General features: G+C 37.8%; 2 protein-coding genes across 10 annotated transcripts in view; both read right to left on the minus strand.

Moving 5' to 3' along the window:
- The window catches only part of CFAP70 (cilia and flagella associated protein 70), a 101,815-nt gene extending 97,381 nt beyond the window's left edge, over nt 1-4,434 (minus strand). For 5 of the 7 annotated variants that reach the window (XM_042907504.1, XM_042907505.1, XM_042907507.1 and 2 more), the window contains exons 1-2: nt 2,415-4,078; nt 1,238-1,424 (exon numbers count right to left, since the gene is read on the minus strand). In XM_042907504.1, the coding sequence (XP_042763438.1) occupies nt 1,238-1,424; nt 2,415-2,477 (250 nt within the window). In that variant the 5' untranslated portion in view covers nt 2,478-4,078. Of the gene's footprint in view, nt 1-1,237; nt 1,425-2,414; nt 4,079-4,143 lie in introns of those variants that run through there. The other 2 variants (XM_042907502.1, XM_042907503.1) reach the window with 2 other exon arrangements.
- Nucleotides 4,435-9,857: 5,423 nt separating this feature from the next.
- Nucleotides 9,858-26,281, minus strand: part of ANXA7 (annexin A7) — a 31,822-nt gene continuing 15,398 nt past the window's right edge. For all 3 annotated transcript variants that reach the window (XM_042909076.1, XM_042909078.1, XM_042909077.1), the window contains 8 exons: nt 21,283-21,385; nt 20,731-20,825; nt 17,045-17,158; nt 16,644-16,814; nt 14,351-14,521; nt 14,196-14,271; nt 13,043-13,155; nt 9,858-11,349 (listed from right to left, as the gene is read on the minus strand). In XM_042909076.1, the coding sequence (XP_042765010.1) occupies nt 11,227-11,349; nt 13,043-13,155; nt 14,196-14,271; nt 14,351-14,521; nt 16,644-16,814; nt 17,045-17,158; nt 20,731-20,825; nt 21,283-21,385 (966 nt within the window). In that variant the 3' untranslated portion in view covers nt 9,858-11,226. The remainder of the gene's footprint in view (nt 11,350-13,042; nt 13,156-14,195; nt 14,272-14,350; nt 14,522-16,643; nt 16,815-17,044; nt 17,159-20,730; nt 20,826-21,282; nt 21,386-26,281) is intronic.

Genomic DNA, 26,281 nt, shown 5'->3' on the forward strand with positions numbered 1-26,281 from the left:
TCTGAAAACTATTTTCTCCCAGAGCCTCAGGTGACTCTTATGGAAAAAAAAAAAAAGGTTTAGAAAGTAACGTTCTAGAGTACTGTATGATTCCCAGGTCTTCCTTCCCTAGGTCTGAGATCTTGGAATCTGTGGTTTTGGCAAGAACCATAGGAGATGTTGCCACTACAAAAATAACTAAACAAAAATTAAGAGTACAGGTAAAAAAAAAAAAAAAAAAAAAGCCAAGGGGCACCTGGGTGGCTCAGTCGGTTAAGTGACCGACTTCGGCCCAGGTCATGATCTCACAGTTCATGGGTTCGAGCCCCACATCAGGCTCTGTGCTGACAGCTCAGAGCCTGGAGCCTGCTTTGGATCCTGTGTCTGCCTCTCTCTCTGCCCCTCCCCTGCTCGTGCTCTGTTTCTCTCTGTCTCTCAAAAAATAAATAAATACTGTGTACTCAGAAGATACAGAAATCATATATTCATTAATTCATTCAACAAACACTTTTTGAGCCCAGTTATGTCCTTTTATGTCTAGGAGCTAGAAATTCTGAAATAAATAAGATACAAACCTGAATTTCAAAAGTGTACAGAAGTACTGTATACAGAAGTACAGACAAGATTGCCAGGTAAAATACAAGACCCCAATTATTTTTTTTTAAGTTTATTTATTTATTTTGAGAGAGAGCTCATGCACAAGTGGGGGAGGGACAGAGAGAGAGGGAGAGAGAATCCCAATTAGGCTTCTTGCTGTCAGCATGAAGCCCAACATGGGGCTCAATATCACGAACCATGAGATCATGGCCTGTGCTGAAATCAAGAGTTGGACGCTTAACCCATTGAGCTGTCCAGGTGCCCCACAAGCTGCCCAATTAAATTTGAATTTCAGATAACCAATGGATAAATTTTTAATATAAGTATGTCCCAAATTTTGTTTTTCAGGGTTTGTTTTTTTTTTTTTCCTAAATCTGTCAACCCTAAATATAGGAATATTTAGGAAAAGCTCTCAACCCAACTCCGGAGGCAAGGGCTGCAAAGTTCAGCCAAATGTCAAAAGGTCTTTGATACAAATTGATTAGAATTAGCAGGCCATGGAGATTGCTGCCAAAAGCAGCTAGGTTTCAAAGTATACCACATTATTCCTAGGTTAAGAAGGTAAGGTGTGTTCATTTTCCCCCCAAACAACTACTAAATACCTCAGAATCTCCTTATAACATACTCACATAATTAACATTTTTAGTACCACAGGACTTACAGAACACAGGTTTGTGGGCGAGGTCATCCAAAGTAATTCCTCCTTCAGGATTGAACTCAAAGCTGCTAGTGAAGTTGTATTTTGCAGTTCCTTCTGGAGAAACCGTAACTTTTGCAGAGTCTCCCAGAACCACTTGACTGAATTCTGCACGAATAAAAGTAACTGGAGTATCTCCTTTAAAACCTTTCTGTTGACAGAAGGATGATACACTTTACAATTTTACTCAAATAGAGAATTTTCCTATACATCTGGAAACTCATTTTGACTTGACCCAAATAGCATTTTCCGTGTTTTCCTAACAAACTATACCACATATACAAAAAGGTTAGGTAGGTAGAAAGTCATTTAAAAAGTCTAGTTGTAACTAACTGCAACATTCTATTTAAATGCCATTATGTTGGAGTTTTAAAAATAACTTTTCTTGTGTTTACATGATTATAAAAGTATATTGTGAAACATTTGAAAAAGTGAGAAAAGCACATGGAAAACAAATCACCTGTAATTTCACTCTAATATGTAAACACTATTAACATTTTAGAATATATTTTTTAGTGCTTTCCAGTGAATATATATGCACGTATATGTAAATATATATACAAATATGTACACACATTTATACACACCTTTTATACACCTTTTAAAACAAAGCAAAATATTATTCATTACATCCTGTTTTGCAATGAGCTTTTGACTTCATAATAGTGAATGAATATCTGCCATTTCATTATTTTGTAATTTTTATAGTTAACTCATATTGTAGTTTTTATTTAAATTCATCAAATGAAATTAATCACAAGAGAAACTCTGGAAGAATTCAGATATTTTTCAGGAGAAAAGACCTGCGGTCTATGAAAACAAAAATCACTTCTTGTTTCACCGGTAAAATTTAGTATTCAAGTTGCCAGGTATTTTACACACATAGTGATTTGACCTGCTGATTATATAGTCGAACAAAAAGGAAAACTGAGAAAGTAGTACCCAGGGCAATGTTAAGTAAGACCAGCAGGTCAGGTGTTATAGGAGGGTGCAAAACCATTTCTCCTGCTGCTGTTTCCAATACATCTTCCCCCAACCTGCAGGTAGATGTTTGACAGGGAAACCTGAACTCAAAGACAAATGTACTTTCAAGAAGAATGAATAAACTAAGGCCTTCTCAGATTTCCAAAGATAACATTACCAAGTCATATCCATCTGTCACAGTGATCTGCACAGGTCTGCCTGTTGATGACACCTGCTCCATATCAGCACTTGGGCAAAGTCCCTCTGGTCTTCTCTGGTCTCTGTAAATATAATGAATCCACCTTTCCCCTCCAGTACCATAGCTGTAGAAGTACCCATATTATATCATAACCAATACTAGGGGATAACCTAGGAAAATGCCATAGTCCCATCAATGTTTTGTGCCCTTTTCAACCTTTGCAGCTAGACAGGCAGTATTTTACAGAGTTGTTCACAAGGAGGATTACATCAGTTAGTACTAAAATGATCCTTATATGTGTAACTAACCCATAAGCACAAATCATCACAAGACATAGAGGGTAGGAGTGCCATCTCCCTTACTCCCCGCTGCCCCCCACATCTTCCATAGTGTTCTTTGGTAGACTTTTTTTTTTTTTTTTTTGATGTGCAAAGTTCCCCTCAACGGTTCCTTAATCTCTCACTTTTACAAAACTATACTTTGAGCACAGGAAGGAAACAGCCATACGGAATAATGGCTAGTCCATTGGCAAAAGTCCTGACATACATCTTATTTAGTCAATGATATTTTTAAATTATTTTGCAACATTAAGGACACAATTTCAAAAATTAATTGGATATGTTTAAGAAAGATTTTCTGACTCAATTCAAAGTGGAACTTAAGGCAATTCAAATGTTTACTGAGGGCATACTATGCTGTGTCTAGGAGTGGTGGTACAAAAAAGGAGCTATCTAGTGTCCCCAGGCTATATAATTATTCTGCCTCTTCTCAGCTACTCCCTCAACCTTTAGTCATCTAAAACAGGTCACTTGTTTAACACCATGTCCTCAGGCTCAATCACAGCCTAAGTGACCCTGACAATTTTCTTATCAAGTTCACATTTGAAAATGACTTTTTACATCAGTTTTCTTCTTTCCTTTTCAATAGTATCACGGGAATTAGACCTTCACTAGCCTGATCTTGGACAAAAGCCTAATTTCTCTGAGCCTCAGTTTCACCTTCTGTAAAATATATAATTTAACTTCTGATGTTTCGCATTTGTTGTGAATATCCACTAAAACTGCTTAACCTATGAAGCACCGCACAAGTGGTATTATTAATACGCACTGCTTTTCCTGAATGCTCAAATACTCCCTTACATACAAGGAATCTCTCTCGTATTTACAGTCTCTGAGTGCCCGGCACTTTGCCTTGTCTTAGCGGCGTATTTACTGAATAATGAATGCAAGAAATCTGGCTAGTTACAAGTGATGGTCAGGGCAGTCAGTGGGGGTCGGGGAGGGGCGCTCCTGTTGCCCCCAGCAGACCTGCACTTCTTGTCATATCGCTCCTAAGAAAATGTAAGGTAACAGTCAAATCAGAAAAGGTTTGATGAAGGAAACCATGTGAAGGGGTGTGGTCTGGGGACACAGGCTTAGCGCCCGCTTACTGCCGGAAACCTCGGCGCAGAGCCAGAAAGGGGTCTAAGTCTGGATTCAGGTGGGAGGTCCGGGGTTAGCGGTAGCTCCTGCGCCTAGCAGGGTCGGTGGCATTTAAGTCTGTACCCGAGTGCACTGCGTTGGGATGCGGTCCCAGCGTTTCACTCTGGCTGTAGCTGAAGAGAAGCTGTTAACGGGGTGTGGTCGCAGGTCCACGAAGGAGAGATTGCGGGGGGGGGGTGGGGGGTGGGGGGGGCAGAGGGTTTTCGGAGGAATTACAGCCGTCTTACCTGAGGCAGCCACAATTGCGTTACCCGCAACTATAGCAACTAACTACCTCTCGCGAGAACTTAGTTCTGGCATTCTTTACAAGTTTATCCCTAAGACTCGCGATAATGGTTTCTGGTGGGGGGAAAACAGCTGCCTGCGCCTGCGCTCCAGGAACTAGGCGTTCGAGTGGCAGTTTCTGTTGCCATGTTCGCGGGTGCAACTTTGCTTTAGCTTAACTGCAACGTTTTCTAACTTTGGGTTTTGTTTTCTCGACCTTTTCCTTTCAATATCCCTACATAAATAGTTGGAAAACCAAGAGGAAATTTACTTAAAAATAAAATAAAAGCCTTTACTACACGGCTTTGAAAACCGGTCATTTAAATCTTTCTCCATGAAAAATGCAGATGAGTTATTTTAAAAGTGAGCCTCTCACACACTGTTGGTGAGAGTGCAAAACAGTCCTACTTCTGGTGCTCAATACTTATACAATAAGTAGACTTGAAGTATATAATACTAATCCAAAGTTTTAATACATTTGAAAACACCAAGAGTTTTGGAATAATAAAATAGCAAAAACGTGGAAACAACCCAAGTGCCCGTCAGTGGATGAGTGGATGACCAAATTGATTATATAGTCACAAAATAGCATATTACAAAGCAGTCTAAATGAATTAACTGCAACTACACGTGGATGGATCTTAGCAACATACATACTTTCAAATGTTGCAATATTAAGAGCCATTTTGAAGGGGCTCCCACTGGTTAAATTTGGGCGTCAAAATAAACAATGATAATAATGATTACAGTCCATTGAGTAAAATAGGGATACACAAGTTCACATGAATATAAATAAATGGAGAGAAAGGAAAAGAAAGCTCCTAACAGAATGCCAACCCAATAAGAAAGAGGAAATGATGGAAACAGAGAATTACCATTTGGCACACACTATATAAGTGGATGCTAAAGTTGGTGAGAGGAGGTTTGATGAGAAGAGAATATTGGCATGATTTTGGAATACCAATCAATTACAAAGGGGAAATTGTGAAATGAAACCAACAATACCATGTGGTTGAGGTTAACATCACCAGGATTGGGAGGAGTCTACATTGCATGCCTCCTGATGAGACTCACTGGGAAAAAGAAAGCATCATTTTGTGCTATTCCTGCCATCAGAGAGACTCAGGTTTTAGGCCACCCCCTTGAAAGTAAGTGCTGTACTCTTTAAAACTGTCAAAGACATGAAAGACTGGGAACTGTTCCAAAGGAGTCTGAAGATATATGCCAGCTACATGCAATATGTATTCCTGTATAGTATTTTGGACCAGAAAAGAGACACTGTTGTGACAGTGGGCAAAATTTGAATGGGCTTAATGGATTGGATGGTAGTGTACCAAAACTGATTCCCTGATATGGAAGTTTGTTTGCTTTTATATAGGACACTATTTAGAGGAAAATACACAACAGGGTGTTTAGGAGTGTTGGAACATCAAGTCTGTAGTTTGCTTTGTCCACCCTCAAAATGTCCAGAAAAGGACTCATAGTAAGGAATATATGCATATGCACATATACATGTAAATAAAGTGATCAATGAAGCAATAAGGTGTTAACTATATGAGAATCTGGGTGAAAGAGATGTGGAAATTCTTTGCTCTGTTTTGGCAACTTTTCTGTACATTTAAAATTATTTCAAAAATTATTAAACTATACACACACACATACTACTCCCATTGGAAATGTCTTAGGATACAAAACTACCACAGCCAAATTTTAAAAATAAATTTTATTTCTGTTATAAACATATTAAAATTATAAAAATTAAGAAAAAAAATCTTTTAAATGTTGCAGTGTTATTAGTAATTAAAACAAATAGACCTATGGAACTACTGAGTAATTTCTCTCTGGATTTTTTCCCAGGTGAGGGCTCTGAGTGAATTAGTACTGAGAGAGCCATCCTACCTTGCCCACGAAATACTTTTTTTACATAATAAGCAAGGGTTACGGCCAAGTCTTTGTTAGGGAACTGTTCTAGATCACTCATGATGCCAAGGCAAGAAAGGATAAGTAACAGGTGTCACTTCCTTAAACATAATTAACCCTTTATCATTAGATTGTGGAATGCCTGAGGGTAAAACCTTGTGTTATATAGTTCTTTTATTCTCCTGGAATGCATAGCAGTGACCACTCTGAATTTCTTATAATCCTTACAAGGAAAGGCATTCAAATGTTTTTTGACAGATTTAAAACATCAACTTTGCAAGAAAACAAGGAAAAGGCCCTTTTTAGTGCCACAGAAAATACAACAGTACCAAAAATCAGAATTAAGTCATCTACATATACAAACCAATTTGGGGGACAAAAAAAGTTCTATCATCTAATAAAATTCAAACTCTTTAGTTTGGGTTTCAGAAACCTCCACTAAATGACTCACTATCCCAACAAACTCCTTTCACATTACTCCAAAAAAATTGTTTCTAATTAGCTAATCTGTTATTTCCAGTCAATTTATTTCTGACAACATTCATTAATACAATCAAATGTATTGCTCATCCTCAAATTGATTTAGAAAGTCAAAGTAATCACTATCAACATCCCTGATGGATATTTTGCAGAAATGGACAAGCTGATTGGGTGCCTGGGTGGCTCAGTTGGTTGAGCGTCCGACTTCAGCTCAGGTCATGATCTCACAATTCATGGGTTCGAGCCCTGTGTCGGGCTATTTGCTGACAGCTCAGAGCCTGAAGCCTGCTTCAGATTCTGTGTCTCCCTCTCTGTCTGCCCCTCCCCTGCTTACACTGTCTCTGTCTCTCAAAAATAAACAAACGTTAAAAAAAATTAAAAAATAAAATTCGTATGGAAATGCAAGAGACAGAATAGCAAATGCAATGTTGAAAAAGAACACAGTTGGAAGACTCACACTTCCCAATTTATAACTTATTACAAAACTACATTTATCAAGTATTAAGTGTAGCTTAATCAAGGCATAAGGATAAACATATAGACAAATGGAATACAGTTGAGAGTTCAGAAATAAAGTAAGAGTGCCATGACAATTCAGTGGGAAAAGAATAGTCTTTCCAACAAATGATGGTGGGACAACCATATATTAAAATGCGAAACAAATAAGTTGAACACCTTCACACCATTTATAAAAATGAACTAAGACCTAAATGTAAAAGCTAAAAACATTAGAATATTAGAAGAGAACATAGGGGTAAATCATGTTAACCTTGCATTAGACGATTGTTTCTTAGACATGACACTGAAAGTACAAGCAACCAAAGAATAGAAAAACTGGAATCAGAATTTTAAAGTTTTGTGCTTTAAAATCAAAGAACACCAGCAGAAAAGTAAAAAAGGGGCACCTGGCTGGTTCAGTCCATAGAGCATGCAACTCTTGATGTGGGGTCATGAATTTGAACCCCATGTTGGGTATAGAGATTACTTTAAAAAAAAAAAAAAAAAAACTTAAAAAAAAAGGAAAAAGGCAGTCCACAGGAGAAAATCTTTGTAAATATATATTGTGTGGGTATATAATTTTTTGTGTATTATATTTTCTATCTTAAAAAACTTTTCTGACTGGGGAGTGACTGCCTTCTCCCTGGTTAGCCCATTCAGAGACAGCAAAGGCCCCCAACTAGGAGCATGCCTTTGATATGCAAACTAACCAATCCAGAGCCTTACCTCTTACGTTTGGCCCTGCACCCGAGGAGGCAATATTTCTCTACTTTAATTATCCTAGAGCCAGGTAAGAGGACACTAGAGACCACCCATATAGCTCAAAAATTACCAAAATTATTCAAACTAGCCAATACTGAATTATTTATCCTATTCAACTTTGCTTCTCCCTCAGAAACCCCAATAAAGGTCATGGCCTAAGCATTCCCCCCTGGCCCTCCTCCTGACCACCCTGGTGTCTTTCCCATATGGCCCTGTGTGTGCAGTGCCTCTGTTCTCTAGAAAGTTTGAATATAATAATGTTCTTGAGCCTCTCTTGTGTCTCCTCTTATGGCTGAACCTAAACTGACTTCATAAAAACACACAGAAGCATACAAAATAATATCTGATAAGGGTCTACTACACAGAATGTATAAATAACCCTTACAACAATAAAGAGACAAATAACCCAATTTTAAAATGGAAAAAGTATTAGAAAACATTTTTCCAAAGAAGATATGCAAATGGCCAATAAGCACAAGAAAGGGAAATTTACAAATCAAAGCCACAATGAGAGGTCATTTCACATCCACTTGGCTATAATCAAAGAGACAGATAATGATAGTGTTGGTGAGGATGAAGAGAAATTTAGTAAAAAAAAAAATTTTTTTGGAAACTGGGATCACTGCTGGTAGGATTGTAAAATGGTGCAGCTGTTGGAAAAGTCTGGCAGATCCTCAGAAAGCTAAATATAAAGATAGTATATCATTCAGCAATTCCACTCCTAGTTCCATGGCCAAGAGAACCGAAAACATGTGTCCACATAAAAACTTGTACATAAATGTTCACAGCAACATTATTCATAATAGTTAAAGGTAAAAACAACCCAAATGTCCATCTGTTGATGAATGGACAAAAAAAAAAATGTGTGTCCTTGTTACAGTGGATTATTTAGCCTTAAAACAGAATGAAGACTGATTCATACCACAACACAGATGGACCTGAAAAAACAGTATGCTAATTGAAAGAAGCCAGACACAAAGGGCCACATATTTAATGATTCCATTCATATGAAAAGTCCAAAATTGGCAAGTCCATAGAAACACAAAGTAGATTAGTGATTGCCACGGGCTGGACAGGAGGAGGGGGAATGAGGAGTGACTACTGATAGGTATAAAGTTTCTTTTTGGGTGATAAGAATGTTCAAAATTAATTATGGTGATGATGGCACAGATTTGTGAATATGCTAAAAACCACCGAGTTGTACACTTTAAAAAGGTGAACGGTATATGAATTATATCTAATTTTCAAAAGGTTTAAAAAATATATTTTATTGATCATATCTTTTCTTTCCTTAATACTTTACCCCCATTTCTCATCTTTACCAAATCCCATCACTGTTACTTTTGTAAAACCTACATCCAAACTGAACTTTTTCAGTGATACTTTTATTTTTTTTTATTTTTATTTTTTTTTATTTTGGGACAGAGAGAGACAGAGCATGAACGGGGGAGGGGGTGAGAGAGAGGGAGACACAGAATCGGAAACAGGCTCCAGGCTCCGAGCCATCAGCCCAGAGCCTGACGCGGGGCTCGAACTCACGGACCGCGAGATACTGACCTGGCTGAAGTCCGACGCTTAACCGACTGCGCCACTCAGGCGCCCCTCAGTGATACTTTTTTTTTTTTTTTTTTTTAATTTTTTTTTTTTTTCAACGTTTATTTTATTTTTGGGACAGAGAGAGACAGAGCATGAACGGGGGAGGGGCAGAGAGAGAGGGAGACACAGAATCGGAAACAGGCTCCAGGCTCCGAGCCATCAGCCCAGAGCCCGACGCGGGGCTCGAACTCACGGACCGTGAGATCGTGACCTGGCTGAAGTCGGACGCTTAACCGACTGCGCCACCCAGGCGCCCCTAAGTGATACTTTTAAAATATATGTTTATATATTTTTGAGAGGGAGATAGTGCAAGTAGGGGAGAGATGGTGAGAGAGAATCCCAAGCAGGCTCCTCACTATCAGCGCAGAGCTCCATGTGGGGCTCGATCCCACAAACTGTGAGATCATGGCCTGAGTCGAAATCAAGAGTCGGACGTTTAACCAACTGAGCCACCCAGGCAACCCTCAATGATACTTTTTTTTAAAAAAGTAATTAACATCCATCTTAACCCATTATCCTTCTACCCATGTATCTTACCTTATGCCACAATTGTACATAGGTCTATCTAAGAGTAAGGTTGTATCTTATGCCAACTTATATGCCCCTTGGTATTTACACAAAACTGTTCATTGAATTATAATTCATATTTACTATTCTTCTCCTCAGTTCTTAGTACAATCATTCATAAAATCTATTAAATTTCTGCTTTGTGCCAGGGAGCTTCACACAAAGAACTACGGTTCTCATCTCAGCAGAATTTATAATCTAACATTTACCACTTTTTTTTGGTGTCTTTTTATTTAGAACCCCCAATATATTATAAATTTCCTTCCTTCATATTTCTCCTGGCTACCCACTATAATGATCAATATACTCAATAAGTAATTGCTCAGTACTGGGGGTAAACCAATGGGTGTTGCAGTCATCCTCCTATACCACTAACTGAGCTCCTGAACACTTCTCCAAAGAGCTAGCACTCAATTTTCCCAGTGATGCTTTAAGCTTCGTTCACTCATTAACTGAACACCTCCTACATGTGAAGCTTCACTTTCTTGAATCATAATTACAACTAATTCTTAAAGTCATAATTTTTTTTTTTACACTTGATCTTAGCCAAAAGGCCGAGAAGCTATTTCATAATATTTTTTTTAAAGCCAAGGGCCAATAAAGATCTTTAGAGAATTTTAGTAGACAAAAAAAAAGTAGGCTATATATTTTATGCACATAAACATATAATCCCTTTTTAAAAAGTTGTTACAGGCAATACTCATCTATTCACTATGTGGAAAGTTTAGTGTTTATAAATATAAAATACCAATTTGTGTAAAATAAGATGCAAATTACTCTTCTATGTCAAAAGAGCTGAATTTTTTAAAAATATAGTTTTGATATACTACCAACTATAACTGTCCAATGGACCTATGGGGCTTTGGAAGGCAGAGTTTCAGCAACTTTTTTTTTTATTCATCATTATTACAGAGAATTAGAGATTGCTGTGATTTTTATTCAATTTGGGACCCTGATTAGAGTAAGAACAGTGAGAATTATGCCTTACAAATATCGCGTTAATACTACATCATCGTGATATGGCTTCACGTTGATTGTATATAGAGAAAAAAATAACATTGGAATTAAGGCAATAACCACATGTGCAAACCAAGCACAATACCCTGACACAATCCTTAGTAAAAAGCTCTTTTGGTTTGGTGATGGTTGATATTGCTGCATGCAGGTCAGCCACTGCTTTGAAGGATATGCTGTGAAGAGCTTCATTTATTTAAAAATCCCTCCTACTGGCCCACAACGGCCAGCAGAAGCCTTCGGTAATCTCCACTTGTGTCACTTACAATCATTGTGCTCAGGGTCTTCTGATACATCTGTTTGAACATCTGTTTTATTTGTACAAGATCAATCTGCATGCAAGAGATGATATTTTTGATGTTAGAAAAAAGCTGTTAAGAGAAAACTGGTATTATTAGAATTATTCTTTAATAGTGAAAAGAATATAATTATAATCAAAGCAGAGAGGGAAAAAAAACACACCAAGTGACTGACATTTAATAGCTAGCATTTATACCACTGCTAGCATCATCCAGTGAAAGGCTAATTTACTGTTCTGTAAAAATATTGAATAAGGGTGGTACTAGTCTCATCTATTATTCCAAAAAATACTGGTGATTTAAAAACCATTTAAAAAATAATAAAACCATTTGATAGAATGGTTATTATCAAAAACAGAAAATAACAAGTGTTAGCAGGATGTAGAGAAATTGGAACCCTTGTGCACTGCTGGTAGGAATGTAAAACAGTATAGCTGCTGTAGAAGAAGATATGGTGATTCCTCAAAAAAAAATAAAATAGAACTACCATACGATACAGCAGTTCCACTTTCAGGTATGTACACAAAAGTGAAAGCAAAGACTCAAGCAAATATTTGTACACCAGTGTTCATACTAGCCAAAGGTGAAAGCAACCTGTCAATTGACAGATGAATAAAAAGAAGGTATTGTATACATACAATGGAATACTAGTCAGCCTTAAAAAGGAAAGAAATTCTGACACATGCTACAACATGGATGAACCTTGAAAATGTTATGCTAAGAAAGAAGCCAGTCACAAATGGATAAATACTGTATGATTCCACTTATACAAGGTACCTAGGGTAGTCAAATTCATAGGAAGAGAAAATAGAATGGTGGCTGGTGGTTGCCAGGGGCTGGGGAGAAAGGAGAATGGTAAATTATTGTTTAATAGGCATATAGATTTTTAGTTTTGCAAGGTGAAAAAGTTGTGGTGGTATGGTTGTACAACGTGAATGTACATAATGCCACTGGAATGCATACTTTAAAATGATTAAAATGTTAAGTTTTATGTTGTATATATTTTATTACAATTTAAAGAAAAGATCGTGCTTAGAAAATTTAGGTCTAAGTACAAATACACAACTTTTTAAAAAACATCATATGATGGTTGTCTTTTTAAAAATGATTTACCTTCTCTAGTATAATTTAGTGGCATAGGTTTTCTTTCAATTAAGAAAGAACTCTAATAAATATACAAAGTCAAAGAAAGGAAAATATTTGAGGTATATTTAGATAAAGAGATAAAGATAAATTTTTAAAAATTATTTTATAATTAAAAGCTATGCTAAATGTCGAGAATTTTATTATCCAATAGGATTAATCTTTCACAAAATTTTTTACATTAGCAAAATGAAAATGAAAAGATAAATATTTTCCAACTTGATATAACCCAGTATTCTCTGCAGACCTCCTCAAGTAGGAAAAATTCTTGGCACTGGCTACACTGAGACACAGTCGTCTGTTGCACTAACTTAAGCCTCTCTCACAGCATGAGGAGAATGAACACTGTACTTCACACAGCCTCCGCCAGTAGTGACAAAGGAACTCTTACTTACTTATTTATTTAGTACATGAAATTTATTGTCAAACTGGTTTCCATACAACACCCAGTGCACATCCCAACAGGTGCCCTCCCCAATGCCCTTTCTTAACATCGTTCCGAGGGACTGACAACCTGCTGAGGAACTTTCAGAAAATTAACATTCAAAATCAAGTAAGATCAGACAAAAAAAGAAAGCCTCACCTCACTTCGAGTGACCACAATCCTGACCAGGGTGGAGTCATCTGTGCCGGCACCTTTCATAGAATAGTAGAGCCTCTCAGCAAAGAAGGCAGGGCGGTTCAGGGCACACTGCACTGCAAGTTAGAGATACTTCACACATGATGCCTTGACAAAGGTATCCATGCTCCAGCTTCATTTATCACTTCTAGCCTGCCTTTGATCATTTTCTATAGAATTATCTGAGAAATTTGAGGTGATGTTCTCCCTCTTGATTTTTTTTCTCAGAATCCATCTTTCTAGCCACATTAGATAGGCTACCCTCAATTCTAGAGGATTCCCTCTAGCTAATAAATCCCATTTTCTTTCCATAGATGCAATAGCTTACACTCTTTACATTTTTTCCCTTCAAGTGAGAAAATCTATAGCAACTGTGGCCAATAATATCTTACTTAAAAAGGAATAATGACTGAAATCTGAATTCTACAAGTCTGAGAGAAGGACAGGAGATACATTCCAGTATGAAAACAAAAACAGATTTGAGCCAAGATTTGAGAATGATAATAAATCTGACACATTTTCTCTTAGGAAAATTAACAGCAAAGTCTTTTCCTGCAAATGGTAGAGGTATACTAACTGTACATTATTACTTTAGTTATAATTACTATAGTAATATTTGTAAGACACTCAATTGCTAATACCACATGTGTTCCTAATACTCTCTTTAGTCATATATTCTCCAGGAGAATTAAATTTCCATTTCATCGGACATCTCAAAGAACACCAGAAACTGGGTTTTTGATTTCAAAAGGGAAAAGGGTCTCTTGGATTGAGTATTTGAAAGATGTTTTTGGGAGCTCAAAATGACACTTTGTGTGATGTCACTTATAGTTCCTTAGGGCTTTCCCATTCACTTTAATGGACCTGCTACATCTACTGTATATTCTTGTTTAATCCTCATGAAGGGCATACAGAATAAAGACCAACTAATTCCAAAACAACACTATTCGATCACACCACCACCATTCATAAGGAATTGTATATAAAACACGGGATTAGCTCAGCCTCTAAGCAGATTCCCAGAAGGCTATATTAAGCATCATCACTTAATGGGAACAACTAGTCAAAGCCTCATTCATTTACAAACAAAACAAAGCAAAACATAAAAGTATCTTACAGATGGTCTTCAAACCACTTTCAACATTTCCGGAAAATTCACGGGCAACACTACTTAGTAAATCTCGATTAGCCACCTTCAAACAAAAAACACAAGGGTTAAAATATTTTCACAACTTAAAACAGAAGCCAGATCTTCAAAAGAAAAGCTCATACCCTGGAATAAGCCTCCATGGTAGCTTTCAGCTGAGGAAAGCTTCTTGTGGCAAGAATCATGTTAAAGCAAGATTCATCTGTCCCTAGTCTCCCCTCACCAGCTTGATAGAGACGTTGAGCATCTTCCTGAGCCAGCTGGTGGTTAACATTCTGATTCTCATCACGATTTCCCTGCAAAAGAGGAAGGCAAGACTTGGAAGATGTGACACAAGTTCTATTAAAATCCTCCCCCACCAAAAAAAAAAAAAAAAAAAAGCCAAAAAGAAAAACATCTTTTCTAGGATATATAAACTACCACTCAAATGAAGAAATTATAATTCTCCTTAGCTGGGATTTAAGATCAATATGCATTATACTGAGTTCCACTTTGTATTCATTTATGCAGCTAAAATGTATGGAGCACTTGTTTTGTGTGAGGCTGTATTAGGTTCTCCAGAGAAAGAGTACCTATAGGATGTGCAAGGTGGTAGGGACACAAGAAAGACAAGGTCCCTGCCCTCAAAGAATTTAAGTCAAGGGAGGGAGTCTATAATATGGACTTGTAGGAAGAAGCTACAAATAACTCAAGTTCTGCCAGACTGTGCCAATTTGTATACCAAATTTTCACTGGGATGGGAGGGAAAGAAGGAGAGAGCGAGAGAGAAAGCTGTGGGCCTGAACAAGAGCAAAGCCTAGATGGGCATTTGGTTTCTCTCAAAAACACAAACCCAAATGAAGGAAAAGCTGCCCTCTAAAGTCTTGGTGTCAGTCTGAGGAACACAATAGACAAGTGTTCCTTAAAGGTGAGAAACTGTATTCTGAACACAATGGAGAGGTGTTCCTTACAGGTGAGAAACTATTTTGAAGAGCAGTGGGCACAAGAAATAAGCAGAAGCATATTCTAAATGAGAAACTAAAGATAGCACACAGGAAAAGATGCTCAGGAAAAACTTCCCAGATGATTGCCTTTGGATTCAAACACACAAAAACCAGTCTCATTTTCCTGAGAAGCCATTCTTCTGCTCACTCCCTTTAAGAGGTCTCTTCACTTTGTAAAATAGCTGGGCCTTGAACTCTGCATAAAGAGACTTGGCACCTCATGTAGTCTTTTTTTTTTTTTTTTTAAAGTAGGCTCCATGCCCAACGTGGGGCTTAAACTCACAACCCTGAGATCAAGAATCACATGCTCTACCAACTAAGCCAGCCAGGCGCCCTTCATGTAAAAAATAATCATTTTTTAGCATTAAATCCCTGTTCCTGTTTTGTCTTCTTGCTGTTGTTTTTCTTCTTGTTGTTTTTCAATGCTAATCTATTCCCCTACTCTGTTATTCCATTGTAGGTAAATTCAATTTCTTCCCACCCATTTGCTTTCTCATTTCCACATTCACTCACTTTGGCACACTGTGTTTTCTGCAACTATCTTCCTTTTGCTCTGAAGAGCCTGACCTCTGCTTTCCTATCCCTCAAGACTGCCCAGCTTTGTATACTAGCAGGATAGCCAATAACTCCTGACACTGAATCAGTGTGCTTGCCTTTTCAAGTAGACCCTCATCATCTCATTCTAAGTATGCTTATAATATCATTCCAAATATCCTATCTGGATAATTTTCCATCACTTCTCCAGCACATCTGGGGAATCAGAATAAGGAAGGTGCTAATCACATTACTGTGAACTCTGAGAAAAGTTTCTGCATCTCTGGCTCTCCTCACAGTTTTCACCTCTTACAGCACTTCCATGGAAGTCCTGCATATCGTCAGTTGATGGCCCAATTTAACTGGCAGTACAATGCTAAACTTGCAAGTATGAGATTCAGGGACACCTGGGTGGTTCAGTCAGTTAAGTGTCTGACTTCGGCTCAGGTCATGATCTCACAGCTCATGAGTTCAAGCCCTACATCAGGCTCTTTGCTCTCAGTGCAGAGCCTGCTTCGGATCCTCTGTTCCCACCGCCCCCCCCCCCCCCCCCCGCCCCGCTGCCATCTCTCTCTGCCTCTCTTTCTCTCAAAAATAAACTTAAAAAAAAAAAAAAAAAAAAAAAAAAGAAGTATGAGATTCATCCTAAGACAAAGAGCCAAGCTGATTTCTGATTCCATATAACGTTAAAGAGGTTAATTTCTAATCTCTTACAAACCTAGATCTGTGGAAATAAACTCAATAGTGACTACAAAGAAATTTGAACATTGGATTCTGTGCTACCCCTCTTAAAGATGTCAAGATTCCAAGGGGCTAAATATTAAAAGGAATAAAGAATGCTCCCTGATAATACAAAGTGAAGAATGTTCCCTCCATCAATATATATTCATACTATACTCACTTGGCACATGGATACAAGTAAACGTTCAAAATGTCCTGATGTATCTGATCTAACGTCCTTTTCAAGGTCTCGTCCAAATTCTGATTGATAACATCTGACAATTTCTCGGATTTCCTGATTTGTTCTTGTGCACAAAATTTCAATCAATACACGTTCCTGAGTTCCTGCTCCCTATGTGAAATGAAGAAAGTGAGACTTATACAAAAGAAAAACAAAATAACAGAAAATAATTAAATCTTACTAGTTCATCAAATACTTCTTTGGCCTCCAGACCTAAAAAGCTCTATTTATTCAGATGATATGATACAACATACTGATTTAGCTGTCACTGTAAACTGCCATAATTGGTGGGGTTTTACATTTAAAATAGGATAAAATATACAAAGTAAATGACACAGTACCTTCATTGCATTCCGTAAACTCCAGGCATCATAATATGTAGGTGGCATGAATAGGGCAAGGATCAGTTCTTCCATATTTCCACTTAACTCTGATTTGAGGTCTTTGATTAAATCCTATTTAATTACAAATACAAACTAATTATGTGTGCTCTCCAAATTTTGCTGCCTAAATTTTTTAAATATGGAAAAGTGGAATTGAACTGCTTTATGAAAACCTAAATTTCAAATTTGAGTAGCATATACTAAGAAACAAGTAAATATATACATTTCAAGCTTGTATTTTAAAGCAGATGTATTTTATTCACTCTACCAATAAACAATAACAAATTCCTACTATAGTTCCACCACTATACCAGGTACAAAGACAGAGATATGAAATAAAAAAATCATTCAAATGAACAAAATGATAAGCAGGTATTTACTTAGTATAAGAAACTGTTCTTGTTCTGTGTGGAAGCAGGAATCATCATTGTGTTCTTCTGTGGAAAGATAAGGTAAACCCCTAAAAAGAGATAGTATAAGGCAGCCTGTACTTAAGTAGCACATAAATAAACAGCAGAAAAAGCTCAAACAAGAGAAGTTAAAGTGGGCTAGAAAGCCCAAAGAAAGCTTCTAGTCCAGATCTTGAAGAGTATGTAAAATTAGCAAGCAAAGAGGAAGGAGAAAGACATTTCAGGCAAGAAGGAAGAACACAAATGAGAAACACCAACATGGTTCCCAGGCTTGACCATGCACTCAAATCATCCGTGGAATTATTTGAAAAGAAAAGAAAAGAAAAGAAAAGGGAAAAAAGAAAAAAGAGGAAAAAAAAAGAAAAAGGAAAGGAAAAGAAAAGAAAAGAAAAGAAAAGAAAAGGAAAGAAAAGAAAAACACACTGATGTTGACAAATACTCAGAGGTTCTGCAAGTGTTTTTAAGTCTGAAAGGAAATTATGATGCTCAGCTAAGGTTGGGAGTCACTAGTATGAAACAAGAACAAGCAAAGCCTTTTTAATGAACCGGTAAGACAACCAATTTTGTTAGAGGGGAATGTTCTCACAGATTAGTGAGACAGAGTTGTAACGATATGCTTGGGTCATCACCTTGAACACAAGCTAAAGAATGCGCATTGGATTCTTCATGCTGGGAGAAGCCACAGGAAATTTTTATGCAAGAAAATGGCATTGAAATGGCAACCATAGGCAGTATGGACTACGATGACAAAGAGGTTTATAGATAAGAACATTTAGGCTACTAGAACATTTAGGTAAGAATTCATTCAGGCTTGGACTTGAGTAGTGGATTTGAGATAGAAGCACATTTTTTTTTTTTTTTTTTTTTTTTAATGTTTATTTATTTTTGAGACAGAGAGAGACAGAGCATGAACAAGGGAGGGGCAGAGAGAGAGGGAGACACAGAATCTGAAATGGGCTCCAGGCTCTGAGCTGTCAGCACAGAGCCCCACGTGGGGCTCGAACTCACAGACCGTGAGATCATGACCTGAGCCGAAGTCAGACGCTTAACCGTCTGAGCCACCCAGGCGCCCCTAGAAGCACATTTTTAAAAAGACCTTTTACATATTAGATCAACAAGATAGAGTTAATAACCAGATGCTAGGACAAAGCAGTGCCTGGCATATAGTAGGCACTGAATAGGTATCCAAAGACTGATAAAGAAGAATGTGGAATCAAGGACAACTCCACAGCAGGCTCGAAGAATGACTTAAACATTTTTTTTTAATATTTATTTATTTAAAAAAAAAATTTTTTTTTTTTAATCTTCATTTTTGAGAGAGTGAGAGACAGAGTGAGAGCAGGGGATGCACAGAGAGAGAGGGAGACACAGAATCCGAAGCAGGCTCCAGGCTCTGAGCCGTCAGCACAGAGCCCGATGTGGGGCTCGAACCCACGAACTGTGAGATCATGACCTGAGCTGAAGTCGGACACTTAACCGACTGAGCCACCCAGGCACCCCTAATATTTATTTTTGAGGGAGAGAGAGAGAGAGAGAGCGCGCGAGCATGCACGCATGTGCGCATGAGCAAGTGGGGGAGGGGCAGAGAGGGAGGGAGACACAGAATCAGATGCAGGCTCTAAGCTCTTAGCCATCAGCACAGACCCCAACGCAGGGCTCGAACCCACAAACTGCAAGATCACGACCTGAGCCAAAGGTGGATGCTTAACCAACTGAGCCACTCAGGGGCCCCTAGAAGAATGATATTTTTATTAATTAATAGGAAGCCAAAGAAAAGATGGCTGGGAATAAAAAAACATATGTTGTGAGTTTAAATTCTAAACTGATATATAAGAAAATTCAGGACAGCTTGGCACAGGCTATATACAAACTAAAGAAATTCATAATATGGAAAATACTTTTGTTAGAGAAGCAAGTATGAGGTTGAACCCTAAGGAAATGTAGAGTTTGTGTTGCTTAATCAGCTTTAAAATTGAAGAAGTGGAGGGGTTCCTAGATGGTTTAGTCACTTAACTGTCTGACTTCGGCTCAGGTCATGATCTCACACTTTGTGAGTTCAAGCCCCGCATCGGGTTCTGGGCTGACAGCTTGGAGCCTGGAGTGTGCTTTGGATTCTGTATCTCCCTCTCTCTCTGCCCCTTCCCCACTCACACTCTGTCTCTCTCAAAAAATAAATAAACGTCAAAAAAAAAAAAAAAAAAAGACTAAAGAAGTGGACCTGGGCCAAGGAGGGAGGGTAAGGCAGAGTAAAATAGGTCAAGTGGGACCAACTGATGAACCTCTGCCCCCATTCTAAGAAAAGTAAACTAGATCCAGAGAATGTTAGAAAGTTTTAGGATTCCTATCTAAATGGCAAACCAATGGTACCCAGTTTTCCCCTTTATATCTAAGAAGCAGTAGCACTTTTTAGCCATAGAATCTTGCTATATTTTGTTACTGATCATCCATTCAGCAAATATTTATCAAGTGGCTATTTATTATCATTCCTGTACTTGGTGCTAAAAATGCACAAATGAGTAGGACATGGTTAGCCTGAGGGGAGCTCACTGTTTTGGGGAGTGGGCAGTGAGATCAGTTAGAGCAGAAGTTTTATAACATGCTATCAGACCACAGTGAGAGAAGGAGCTAAATTCTGCCTAGAGCAATGAGAGAAATTTCACAGAGAAGCTGATTTAACCCAAATCCTGAAGTTGTTTGCCATGAAGAAAAAGAGGAAAAGGTCTTCTAGGCCAAGAGTACAACATATACCAAGCATAGAGTTATAAAAGATCATGATGTACACAGGGAATGGCAAGAAGTTCCACATGGGCATAATACAGGATACAATTAGAGGGAGAGAATGGAGTGGAAGATGATGCCAAACACCAAGAACAAGCAGGGGCTATGTGATAAGTCATTGAATCCCACTGTAAAGAGAAGACTGAGAACCAAACTATTATACTGTTTATCTATTTTATATATAAAGTTATCTACTATCAGTTACACTATTGTAGCCATAATCTGTTTTCTACTGAGCATCTATCAGACATAGTATGAGGTATGATTATGAGATGAAGGATTACTCCAAAATTAGACTTTTAAGAGAAATACATAGCAAACACACCACTCTGGGGTCTCTGGAGTCTGTCTCTACTTTGTACCACCAGTACTAATAAAAACATAGTATCCAACCTCGCAGAAAGGCAGAGTCTACAGGCCATTGTTTGTGGCCAGAAAAGAAAAAAATATAAATACCTTGCCATACATGGTCTTAAAAGCTGCTTTAATTTTTTGCCTCTGATCATTGGAACGGTTGGCCACAATATTCACAATTGCCTGCTCGTCTGTCCCTGGAAGAACCATACATGTTTAAGTAAGGATGAAGTCGGTGCTGGCTACTCCTTGAGGACATCTCTTGGTTGCTTTACAAGGTGACTGGTGCCAGATTAAATTGAGGTATGTGCACAGGTGGACACATAAACTTGATTTATTTTTACTTTAGATTTAGTTTATTTTTACTTTAGATTCAATTATAAATAAGATAAAAACCTGTTTTCTTTTTTCTATTTAAAAAAAAATTTTTTTTTTAACGTTTATTTATTTTCGAGACAGAGAGAGAGAGAGAGCATGAATGGGGGAGGGTCAGAGAGAGAGACACAGAATCTGAAACAGGCTCCAGGCTCTGAGCAGTCAGTACAGAACCCGACGCGGGGCTCGAACTCACGGACCGCGAGATCATGACCTGAGCCAAAGTCAGACGCTTAACCGACTGAGCCACCCAGGCGCCCCAAAAACCTGTTTTCTTACCAAAACCCTTCATCGCTTTCCGAAGAACTTCTGCATCTCTCATGGCATCAAAGTTGGCAGCTGGTCGGATTGTTCCTTGAACTCCCTGAGTCATTGCGGCAGGCTGAAATGAGAAGCAAAAATTCCAAGTCAGTTACTGTGGTAATCCTTCCATAACATAAAAACACATCAAATTATCATGTTGTACACATAAAACTAATACAATGTTATATGTCACTTATATCTCAATAAAACTGGGAGGCAGGGGATGTAAAAATGTTCAACTTCTTTAGTGGAAGAAACAAATTTTTTTAAAAGCCCGGATTCTCTGCTGACAAGAAGACAACTTAAGACTTCCCCAGTTATCACTCTTAGGCAAGGAGGCCATGTTTAACTTTTAGGACAAAGCATATGAGCATTTTATTTTCAGGGCTCATTCTGGAACAGGCAAGAAAGACCTATCCCCTTCCTGCCAAAAGACAGCTAACCTCCAAACTTTCAGGAGACAAAAAAGTCAAGCTTGTGAAATCAGTCACAATCTTCCTATGCCTCGATTTCCTTCTTGGTAGAATACAAGGGAAAAAAAGAGACTGATTCCTGGATAGTGTTGAGCAGCAGTGTCTAATTTAAAGACAATAATATAGGGGTGCCTGGGTGGCTCAGTCAGTTGGGCATCTGACTTCGGCTCAGGTCATGATCTCACAGTTTGTGAGTTCAAGCCCCGCATCAGGCTCTGTGCTGACAGCTTGGAGCCTGAAGCCTGTTTCAGATTCTGTGTCTCCTTCCCTCTCTCTAACCCTCCCCTGCTTGCACTCTGTCTCTCTCTCTCTCTCTCTCTCTCTCAAATAAGTAATAAGCATTAAAAAAAATTTTTTTAAAGAGCTTCTGCACAATAACTATAGCTAACATCACACTTCACAGAGAAAGACTGGATGGTTTCTCTCTGAGATTGGTAACAAGGGAAAAATTCTGTTCTCACCACTCATTCAAAATAAATAGATAGATAGATAGATAGATAGATAGATAGATAGATAGATAGATAGATAGAATAAGATAATGAGGGCTTTAGTTAGGCAGACCTTGAATTGCTCAATGAGGTTTCAAATAAGCAATAAAATTTTGGCAATATCTTTCCATTTCCTCTATAGGCCCTCATTATCAAACATGAAATAGAGGCACCTGGATGGCTCAGTCAATTAAGCATCCAACTTCAGCTCAGGTCATGATCTCACAGTTCATGAGTTCAAGCCCCACATAGGGCTCTCAACAGTCAGCACAGAGCCCTCTTTGAATCCTCTGTCCACCCTCGTCTCTGCCCCTCTCCTGCTCATGGTCTCTCAAAAATAAACATTAAAAAACATGAAATAAAACATTTTGTAGTACGAAAAGCACAAAATGAAAGCAAGCAATGATTAGAGATTCTGGGAGGTAGAATATTCTTCATAGATTATATAGGAAATAAACCAGAAGGCAAAACAGGGACTATACTTTAAAAATACAAATTGGGGCACCTGGGTGGCCTAGTCAGTTGAGTGTCTGACTCTTGATTTTGGCTCAGGTCACGATCTAATGGTTTCGTGGGTTTGAGCCCTGTGTCGAGCTCTGTACTGATGGCACGGAGACTGCTTAGGATTCTCTCTCTCCCTCTCTCTCTGCCCCTCCCCTGCTCATGTTCTCTCTCTAAATAAATAAATAAACTTAAAAAAAATTAAATAAAACATAAAAATACAAATCTATGGGGAAACTTAAAAATCACTATGACATATCCCACAGTAATAACTGTTTCCAGAGAGAATCATCAATGGATGCTAAAATTAGTGAGTAAAAGTGAGATGAGAACCAAGATATTTACATAGTTTGCACCTGGCAAACACAAGTGATCAAAATTAATCATTGCCAATAACAGAATAAGTCAACAATAAGTGCCTCCTGATACAATAATGCACTGGAGATCCAAGACCATTTCTGTGGTACTCCTGTCAAAATGGCCAAACCTGAATTTAATCATGAGGAAGTATCAGACAAACCCAAACTAAGGAATTTTCTCAAAATAACTGGTAGTACTCTTCAAAAGTGTCAAGGTCATAAACAAAAAAGACTGAAGAATTGTGTCAAGTTAAAGGAAACTTAAGAGAGGTGCCTGACTGGCTCAGTCGGTAGAGCATGTGATTCTTGATCTCAGGGTTGTGAGTTCGAGCACCACACTGGGCATAGAGATTACTAAAACAAATGAAATGAAATCAAAATTAATATTAAAAAAACAAGTAAACTTAAGAGACATGACAACAAATGCAATGTTTCATCCTGGATTTGATCCTGAACCAGAAAAGGACATTAATGGGATAATTGGTAACACCTGAATAAGATCTATAGTTTGGGTAATAGTATTACATCAATGTTATTTCTTGATTTTGATCATTTTATTGTGTTTATATAAGAAGTTAACACTGGAGGATCTGGGTAAAGGATATTCAGGAATTCTATAATTTTTATAACTTTTTTGTAAGTCCAAAATTATTTCAAAATTTAAAAAAATTTTTAAATATACAGCTAGGAAACAATAGTTTTCTTTTTTCTTTTAATGTTTATTTGAGAGAGAGAGAGAGAAGCAGTGTGTGTGTGAGTGAGACAGAGAGAGAGAGAGAGAGAGAGACAGAGAGAGAGAGAGACAGAGAGAGAGAATCCCAAGCAGGTTCTGTGCTGTCAACGCAGAGCCTGATGGGAGACTCAGTATCACAAATCATGACATCATGACCTGAGCCACAATCAAGAGTCAGACACTTAACCGAATGAGCCACCCAGGTACCCCTTCAATAGTTTTCTTAAACTATTCAAATCAGGGCTTAAGAGAGATGGGATGAAGTGAGATGATATCCCACTACATTCTTTTAACTGAATTTTAATAATATATTTATTTAACCCATTATCTCTAAAATATCATTTAAAGATGAATTCAACACCACTCCAAAATGTAAAATGATTCAATTGCTTTTTAGGCAACTGAAACTGCATTTAATGTTATTTATACCCATTGAATATAGCAATATGCCAGCAACTGCAGGGCAAAGTAAATGGGGAGAAGAGAACCAGACCATCTTTTAGGCCTAAACATTTTTAGGGTCAATAATCTCTCCCACTTACCAATACTCTCACACCAATGTTTTCTTCTAACAACCATCCTGCACTATGAAGCTTCCTTCTAAGCCAAGAATGTAAGCAGAGAACTAACAAATGACAAATATTTGTATAGTGGTTTAAAAAAAAAAATTCTACTTGTAGCTTTACATGAGCTTTATGGTACCAAGAAACTAAGGTTTCCTTCATTAAAATCCTAAGTAGAGCAAAAGCCTTTGTTTACCATACACTGGACTAGACAGTAAGAGAAACTAATCCTCAAAATCTATGATTTGATGATCCTCATCTTCTGTCATCCTCTTCTTTTTTGATTTTTTAAATGTTTATTCATTTTTGAGAGACAGAGAGAACAGAGAATGAGTTGGGGAAAGGCAGAGAGAGAGAGAGAGAGAGAGAGAGAGAGAGAGAGAGAGAGAATCCAAAGCAGGCTCCAGGCTCTGAGCTGTCAGCACAGAGCCCGATGCCAGGCTCGAACTCACTGACGGTGAGATCATGACCTGAGCTGAAGTTGGACACTCAACCAACTGAGCCACCCAGGCGTCCCATCTCTTCTTTCTTAAAAAACAAACAAAAACTACTCATTTTTCATCTTTAGGAAAAAATGGATTTGTTTCATTCTTTGTTGAAAGTCTAAGTTTGCAATGAATCTTTATCAAAAATACTGTCATCTTCCAGGCACTATATTGAATTAAAAGATATCAGGGTCCATGTTCCAGAGGTCAAAACTCAAACTAGGGAAGATTTCTCAGCACAACAAAGCCCACACTGCAATCAAAAGTTCTACCCTTTGACACCCATTTGATACCAACCTTCCTACTGAAAAACAAAATTGAGTCAATCAGGGAAGTCACCTGTCCCAAATGCCCAACTAAGACAAAAATTTTCATCTTCCTACACACATTATATACTCACACACCACCATCCACCAGAGGACTTTCAGTGATAGGAAGCTTACTCCTCTCAAGGGAGCCTGTTCCATTTCCATCTAAAAGATCTTCCAAAATTTACCACTCTGTTAAGTTCCACTTATTGGTTTTAGTTCTATCTTAAGGTAGTAATTGTTACACATGAGTTGCATGTGTATGTATATTTCATTTTTAGTGTTTTAGGTTTGAAAAATTTTTAATTTTTTTTTTTTCTTTTTTTTAACTTTACAGCCAAGTTAGTTAGCATACAGTGCAACCATATCTCAGGAGTAGATTCCTTAATGCCCTCTACCCATTTAGCCCATTCCCCTCCCACAACTCCTCCAGCAATCCTCTGTTTGTTCCCTATATTTAAGTCTCTTGTTTTTGTCCCTCTCCCTGTTATTATATTATTTTTGCTTCCCTTCCTTATGTTCATCTGTTTTGTATCTTAAAGTCCTCATATGAGTGAAGTCATATGATATTTGTCTTTCTCTGACTAATTTCACTTAGCACAATACCCTCTAGTTCCATCCACGTAGTTGCAAATGACATGAAAATCTTTTTTTATACTTAGTCATAAAATCCATGTCTCTCAAACTATGTGCATGCTTAAGCTAAAATAAAATCAAAAATTCTCATACATGATTAAAATAACTATAGATATATAATATGATTAACAATCAACTTCAACAATAAAAAAAAAAAGATTGAAGGCAATTCCCTATGTGCTTTGGAGGAATATCATTTATAGCACCAGCAAAGCAGCATTATGTAACAGGGAGACCATTGGTCTGGGAGTCAGAAGAACTAGAGCTAGTCTCAGCTTAGTCTTTTACTAGGTGTGTGGTCTTGGACAAATTTCTTAATCTGGAACTCAAATTCCTCAAATCAAGAAAGTAAGCCAGAAAATAGCTAAAGTGTTTCTCTTTCAATACTTTAATCCCTCTCCCAGCTCAGCTTTAAAAAAGCTTGGTAAT

This window comes from Panthera leo, chromosome D2 (assembly GCF_018350215.1).
Source record: "Panthera leo isolate Ple1 chromosome D2, P.leo_Ple1_pat1.1, whole genome shotgun sequence".
In the NCBI taxonomy this organism is placed as follows: domain Eukaryota; kingdom Metazoa; phylum Chordata; class Mammalia; order Carnivora; family Felidae; genus Panthera; species Panthera leo.